An 8147-nucleotide genomic window follows, 5' to 3' on the forward strand; every position below is an offset into this window, starting at 1 on the left:
AAGCGCAAGCAGCATGCCTCAGAGTGGGAGGAGCGTCGGGGCTCCTTTGCGTGGTTCAGCTGGGGCACAGGAGAGCTCCCAATCCCCAGCTGAGCCAGCCCCAGTGCACCCTCTGCTCGCGGGCAAACCAGTGCCGGGCTGCGGACTCCTTTAACTGCTCAGCTGCAGGAAGCGGCAACCGCGCTCCCTACAGCCAGACAGTTTTACAGAGTCCCCAGCCCAGCATGTTAACTGCTCAGCTGAGCAGTTTAATAAAGCCTACCATCCCCCTTATTATTATCATTATTTATTTATTATGATTTTTTTTTATGTCCTCTTTTTTGGTTTAGAAGATTTGGCAGCCCTAATTTGTAACAAAACAACATTTGGAGCGCACCAAGTTGGCTGGTTTCAGTATTCAGTTAATGGATTGCAGTGTGCTGTGAATTTGCCATTCCTTAACACCATTGCTATTGTATAATGTGTCATCTTCATCATGAAAGTATAGTCATTTCCTCCAGGTCCAACTTGATCCATTGTAGACTGTGTTTGTGACATCAACATAGCTCATCTGAAATCTTTTCCTCATTCTGTTGCGGCAGCATTCAGGCGGAAAGCCAGCCCACCTATCAGGAGAGAAAAAGGGCTGGTGAGGGCATAGCCAGCGGAAAATAAAACACTATCTGGGATATGCAGATCACTGATCCCAGCATGAACTTCCTTTCTCATCAGGGGAATCATGCCCTGATCCTCAAAGCCCTGCCATTCTAACAGGCCCAGTTCTCTCTCACAGAACTACATTGTTCATTTTGAGACTTCTACAAGGGACTCTTCTTGCCAGGCATGCCTCCATCTGTTTTCATAAGTATTCAAATAGATGCATTGTGGGACAATGCAAAACCTATCTGCAATGAGCTTTTTTACTTCTCAGTTGTGGCGCCCGCCCTGTGGCACACCCTCCCAAGAGGTCAAGGAAATAAAAAACTATCTGACTTTTAGAAGACATCTGAAGGCAGCCCTGTGTAGGGAAGTTTTTAATGCCTGGTGTTTTATTGTATTTTAAATATTTTGTTGGAAGCCATCCAGAGTGGCAGGGTATTACTAATAATTATAATAAAATAATAAGAAATAAGAAAAATAAAAACAACTCATTTATCAAGAAGTGTTTTTCGGGATCAAAAAATAGATGAAAATTGTCTGTGAATGAAATAAGTAGTCTGTCTGCATTCATTCTAGAATATAATATCATTTGTACTCAGGCAAAGTCTCTAGGAGCGTTTGTAAGGAATAAGGCTAGTGAATTCCTGAAGTTTGGCACAAATGCATTTCCGTAGTCCGGAAATCCTGCCGAAACACTTAAATCAAAATTGTTTTAGATGTTTTTCCTACCCTTCAAGCTGAATCTGGGGAAACCTGATTCTGTCAGAGTGTTGGTATAATAATAATAATAATAATAATAATAATAATAATAATAATAATAAATTTATATCCTGCCCTCCCCAGCCGAAGCCAGGCTCAGAGCGGCTAACAACAGTATGAAGGGAGAATGACATTTCTGAATGCTTTTCAAGGCCAAAAAACACAGAGGTAATCCATGCTTGCAGTAAAGTTGCACACCCAGGGGATTGGTTCAAATTCCACCCTCTTCCTCTTTTGCTGATAGTGGAATTGTGTGCACAGCATGTCACACCAGGAAATTGATCAATATATGAGCCTCCATCCGCAGCCAAAGTGGCACACTGCCAGGGGCACAACCACATGATGATGCTAAATGTGTAGCTCAGCCCCAGACTGTTCTGTAATGAAATAAACAGCTGCCAACTCCATGCGAAGGCAAACCTTTAAATAAAGACGCAAATTTTCAGCATTTCCCATTTGACACATACCAGTTACAAGGAAGAAAGGAAAGGAGGCCCAGCCGAAGCCAAAAGACCATCCATAAGAGGCATTTCCTCTTGTCTCCCCTGTGTAGACGGACATGGCAATCATGACGCAAAGAGCTATTAAGAAAAAATACATTAAGATATTAAGTTGCTTGTACATTAAATATTCCAGGCTGACCCTGAAGCTGCAGCTTGTGAAATGCAGTGGCTGAAAGATGTGCCCTGGTTGCCAGATGGCTATGGGGATAGGGACAAAGGATCAAGTGGAACTGATTGTATTTAAGAGTTGTTGTTTTAACTATTTTTTTATTTATAATTGGGGGGTTTTAAATTGTTTTCACATTTTAGTTATTTATAATGTTTGTTGCCTTACAGTGTTGTCATTTGTTGGAAGCCACCCAGAGTGGCTGTAGCAACCCAGTCAGATGGGCAGCCTATAAATATATAACTTGGTAGTAGTAGTACAGTGGTACCTCAGGTTAAGTACTTAATTTGTTCCGGAGGTCCGTACTTAACCTGAAACTGTTCTTAACTTGAGGTACCACTTTAGCTAATGGGGCCTCCTGCTTCCGCCGCGCCGCTGCTGCACAATTTCTGTTCTCATCCTGAAGCAAAGGTCTTTACTCGAGGTAATATTTCTGGGTTAGCGGAGTCTGTAACCTGAAGCGTATGTAACCTGAGGTACCACTGTAGTAGTAGAAGAAGGAGGAGGAGGAGGAGGAAGAGGAGGAGGAGGAGGAGGAGGAGGAGAAGGTGAAGGAGAAGGAGGAGGAGGAGGAGAAGAAGAAGAAGAAGAAGAAGAAGAAGAAGAAGAAGAAGAAGAAGAAGAAGAAGAAGAAGTATACTATACAGTTGTATCTTGGAAGTCGAAAGGAATCCATTCCGGAACTTGTTTGAATTCCAAAAAGTTCTGAAACCAAAGCGTGGCTTCTGATTGGCTGCAGGGAGCTCCTACTTCCGCCCTTGCAACATATCTATTGGATGTGCTTCCAGGGCAAGGAGAAAGCAGGGCTGAGCTGGCCCAGCATCCATCGGATCTGGAACCAGTCTCACCGCCCACATGCCATAGCATTGGGCTTGAGCTAAACCTGACTGAAGCACCAGCCAGGAATTGGGCCTGATCATCCTGCTGCCCTCCCCTTCCCAGCTACATATCCATTGGAGACGTGGTAGGTGGCTCCACCACTCACAAAACCCTGGAGGTGGAGAGAGGACTATTGGATAGGTCCTTCCATCATTGATTTAAGCGGGTCTGCTCAGAGTATAACTTCACTGGATCCATAATACCTGCAACAATGCTGGCTATGGCTGCGGTTCTGGCCTTGGAGATGGAGCCAAATTGCACGCTACAAAAGGTGCCACAAAGACCAATGCAAGAGATGGCTCCAGCGATCATCCCAAAGAACATGAAGGCTCGGGTAACATGGATGAAATCTTTCAGGAAGGAAGGAAGAGAAAGGAAGAAGGAGGTTAAATTCCCACAACAGCCATTTTGTCCTGGAACCCACTTCACTTTAATCAAAACATTAATTCCCCCCCCCCCAAAAAAAAAGCATGGAGTAAATGTGTTATCCCTAGTCACACTGGATTTTCAGGGAGTTGGGGAACTGTCAACTGCCCCCCCCCACGCACAATTTACGGTTGAATACTACACCACTAGTACTCCGAGCGGAAGACAAAATGCTTACCTTTCACATCCATCCCAAGTGAACCACAAGTATAACTTGCCAGAACTTTAGCACAAGCTTTCCAGAGGCCAATGTTGCCCGAGGCATTTGCCAGCCAGTAGTCTGAGCCCAGGGCAATGAGGAGCAGCAGAAGGCTGATGAAAGCACAAACCACGGCGCCAATCTGCAGGGCCTGCATGGTACGAATGCTCAGATCTGTGACTGCTCAGCGTAACTGGGATGCCAAACCTGGGGTAGGGAGACACGCACATTATTCCACATAAGTTGCAGTTTATGTTTGGGTGTGCTTAAAATTTACGTATCTGCCGAGAGGCCTACTGCAGATTGTGCTGTCGTGAAGATGTCCTCAGGCTGTACGTGTACTAATTCTCTGTTCCAGGTTCTCAGGGCGCAAGATAAACAAAAAATAAACAAACTGTGCTGCCTTTCACCACCCTGTTCTCATAAGTGATCCCTCCTCCCAAAATAATTCCCACCTTGATCTTCTGAAAACTGCTGAGCGCCTTGGTGGACCACTTACTAATTTTACCTGCCTGTTGCTTAGCGCCTACAAAGCTGCCCTGACATCTGTTAACTCAGTCAGGCAACAAGCCTATCTCTCCGCACGTGCCTTAAAAAAAGAATATAAAGCCCTGATAACCTGTCAAAAGAACGTCTACAGCAGAAAATGCTGGTCAGAACTAATTATTTGTAGCAAATGTAATATGCTTTGCCATCTTGGTTTTTTCCACCTCCTTCAAAAGCTTGATGGATAATGGCTTCGGAGATGGCCCTAAAGCTGTGGCACTCCCTCCTGACAGGTGTGAGTCTTGCACCATCATTATATAGCTTTTGGTGAATGCTGAAGACATACCTCTTTACCCTGGTCTTTGACACTGGAGATGTAAAAACCATTTTTAAATTTTTTTTTTTTACAAAGTACATCAATACTTTACTGGGTCTCCTCCATCTTTTGACACCATTTGCCTGCGATATAGCTGTAGCTGAACAAATACATTTGTGCACTGGATTATAATTATAATTATTTTTAGTTATTGAAAATACTGTATTTTTCCATTTATAAGAGGCCCCCTTGTATAAGAAACTCCTATTTTTTAAACCCAATATTAAGAAATTCAGTTGTTTAGCCTCTTTGGGGGGTGGGGGGAAACACTTCCGCCAATCGCTCGCCCACCTGCCCGCCACTGCCAATCGCTTGCCACAGCCATTGCCGAATGCACACCTCACTGCATTCACCAATTGTCTGCCCGCTCACTGCCACCAGCAGCCCACCTGCCCACTTGCCACAGCCGCCAATTGCCTGCCCAGTTACCACTGCCAATCTTCTTCTTGCTGCTACCATTAATCACACGTCCCACCTGCATTCATTCTCCGTGTATAAGACGACACCCAATTTTTGCCTTTTTTGTCTTATACACGGAGAAATATGGTATATGCCGCCATACAGCTGCAGGTCTCTGAATCCTTCTTATGAACTGTTGACACTCATTTGTAGCTCTGCATTCCAATATGTGGAAAGTGATAAGGATCTTTGTGGGGTTTGTATGCCTCACTTCTATATCTTTTAAGATCTATCAGATTGATGGACACTTTGGCTAGAAAAATTATATTCCTGAGCTGAAGAATGGTGGCTAGCAGTGTCAATTGCGGGCAAACAACTGCTCTCCCCACCCTCCCCACACAACTCCATTTCCTCAAGCTGCAACCGCCCCAGAACTACTTCTGCTTTGTGCCTATTTGTGCCCCAGTTAGTAAGTTAATGGAATTGAAACAGAAGGGTTGGGTGGGAGAGGAGGAAGACATGAAGAGAACCAAACAAACTGCCATCCATTCACTCAGGAGTGATTTCTGTGAATGGTGTTTGGCTCAGGACAAATAACCGAATGGCATATATCTGCTCTCCTTCCCTCCCTCCCTTCTTCTCTCATCACTTACCTTCATTGATTCGACCTCAGCCTTTGACAGAAAAGAAGACTTTTTATGGAGAAAACTGGGGACTAAGATGGACAGGTGCCTCTGCTGAGTTTAAATTAAGAACTTCAAGCTTCAAGTCAGAGTAGACTGAGAAGGCCAGTTGTCAGGGCCAATAGACTCAGCCAGTGGTTAGACAAGGTTGTTTGCCAGCTCCCATTGTAACTATCCAGCCTCCCAAAATTTCAACACCTCTTGTGATGGTTTGACCCCTTTCCGTTTGAACAGTACAAATTCCACAAATACTTTCCATATCTCCTTAAAATCATTTCTCCTACATATTCCCCATTTTACCTTAATAGCACATGTTAATTTATCATTAGTAGCTATATCCCACACCTCTTTATACCATTCTTCTATTTTATATTCACCTTGCCCCTTCCACTTCCTAGCTATAAAAACTCATACAGCTGTCAATAAATTTGTGAGCAAGCCCTTCATAGCCTGCAAACCTTCCACCTCATCATAAATTGATAACAATGCTACCTCTGGAATTTCAGACAGCTTTAACCCAATTTTTTTCAAATGTTCCTCTATTACCTGCATATTTTCCAATGGATTTTTGATTGTTAGCAAGGCGTCATGTGCAAATAAACTTATTTTCTCTTTTCCATCATTGCTTATTCCTTATATTCCTTATATATTTCTAACTTCTCAAATTACATTGGCCAGAGTTTCAATGATCAATACAAATAAAATAGGGGAAAGGGGGCATCCTTGTCTTGTAGCTCGAACTAGTGTTCGTTCTGTTATACCATTGTTCACGATGACATATGCCTTGTTCCTCAAATATAATTGATTTATTAATCCCTTAAATCGTTTTCCAAATCCTAAGGTTTCTATAATCATTTTTAATGCCAACCATTCTACATAGTCAAATGCCTTACAAATATCCAGTGCTACTATACCAACTTTCAGTTTATTTCTTCTTATTATATCCTTTGCTGGGATTGCTGAGCTTCCAGGTCCTGCTGCTGCTCCTTCAGACCATTAACTATCCACTGGCCTTTTCTGAGTCTGCCTCCCTTCAAGAGGAGAGATCACTGATGGCATTTCCTAACATGAGTAGGCTAAGCATAGGTGAAGGCAACCAGTATAAGCCCCTCTTCCAGGCAACAGATTTGCTTACCGCACGTCAGATCTCCAGAGAGATGTTTCTGCACACCAAAAGCCTCAGTTCACAGCTCAGTCCTTCTCTCTATTTCTCCTTTGCTCTGTCTTCAAAGGTTACAACACACAACAACTTGCAAAAGGCCTTCAGCATTAGCAAGAGGAAATGGTGCAACCCACCTAGGTTGCCACTGTGTTCCAGAAATGATCAAGAAGCCAACTGCCAACAGCAAGGCAAAAAGTGGGCAGAGCAACAAAGATTAACTTCTCTGAAGTCTTATCCTGTGTTGGGGAGACCATTCCATCCAATCTCCCATAAGGCACCAATTCTCATATGGAAAATCCACTATTCTATTCATACATTCTTTGTAAAGAGATAAGTGTGAATTTTGAAAGATGTTTTGGTTTGCATATTGTTACAGAAAGTGTGATTCAAATGCAGACAAAATCAAATCCCCACCCCTAGGGCTAACTTGGTTGTCTCAATCGCCATCTTTCTACTCTCTGGCGAAGTTGGACTTGTACCCTAGGAGTTGTGTTTTGTTAGGGGACATACTGGAGCTTATGCAATTTGTAGCTCACTTTACTTTGCATCTGTTCTTGTTCGTTTATTTCTTCAATTTATATCTCACCCTTCTTCCCAAAGGATTTGCTCCCAAAACTTTGCCCCCCCCCCCGACTTCTGGTCTGATCGCCATCGCGTTTGGCTGCTTTCCCATGGCACTGGACTCCAGCTGTGCAGGAATTCAGGGGTAATATGGGAGTAATTATCCCTGCCCCCCCAGGTAGGGGGGGACTGGCCGTCACCTGCAGATCATCTGATAACTTCCGCTCACTACAGAATGTGGGGGCAGGGACGCTGGGTGCTGAGCACTGCAAAAATTGGAAACTCTCCAGAGCCATCGCCATGAGCATCCCTGTTCTTTAAAAATTAATTAAATCTGAACTTACAAACAGGCATGTTCTGGAAGAAGGAGACAAAAAAAGACCTGCAAAGTAATTCAGTCACTGAGTGCCAAGCTTTGAACTGAGAAGGACTTTCAGCGTTTTCTACGGTTTATGTGAGGTGAGTGGCTGTTTCCTTTCTATACTTGCTATTTCACGATTTGAATTTGATTTGGATTTGATATCTTGCTTTATCACTACCCGAAGGAGTCTCAAAGCGGCTAACATTCTCCCTTCCCTTCCTCCCCCACAACAAACACTCTGTGAGGTGAGTGAGGCTGAGAGACTTCAGAGAAGTGTGACTAGCCCGAGGTCACCCAGCAGCTGCATGTGGAGGAGCAGAGACGCGAACCCAGTTCACCAGATTACAAGTCTACCTCTCTTAACCACTACACCACACTGGCTCTTTTGGCAATTTGGCAAGTCTCATTAAGAAAGATCTAATTAATCAAATGGAATGCAGGAGGAACTGTATAAAAACTTGAGAATTTTATGCTTCATGGCGCGGTCATCTGTGGAGGGCTCTAATTAGAACTGGCAAAAACTAGATTGATATGCTTTCAGCTTGGCA

The 8147-nt window shown here is 43.7% G+C and overlaps 1 protein-coding gene across 1 annotated transcript; it reads right to left on the minus strand.

Moving 5' to 3' along the window:
- Positions 1 to 556: 556 nt before the first annotated feature.
- On the minus strand, positions 557 to 6696 carry LOC307221723 (lens fiber membrane intrinsic protein-like). Its single transcript, XM_079986507.1, has 5 exons — positions 6651 to 6696; positions 3551 to 3778; positions 3150 to 3296; positions 1866 to 1979; positions 557 to 605 (listed from the first exon to the last, which is right to left on the minus strand). Exons 2-5 carry the CDS (start codon positions 3726 to 3728, stop codon positions 565 to 567), a joined length of 480 nt encoding a protein of 159 aa, XP_079842633.1. The 5' UTR covers positions 3729 to 3778; positions 6651 to 6696; the 3' UTR covers positions 557 to 564.
- Between the last annotated feature and the right edge of the window lie 1451 nt (positions 6697 to 8147).

The sequence above is a fragment of the Podarcis cretensis genome, assembly GCF_951804945.1.
Source record: "Podarcis cretensis genome assembly, chromosome: 8".
NCBI classification, from domain to species: Eukaryota; Metazoa; Chordata; class Lepidosauria; order Squamata; family Lacertidae; genus Podarcis; species Podarcis cretensis.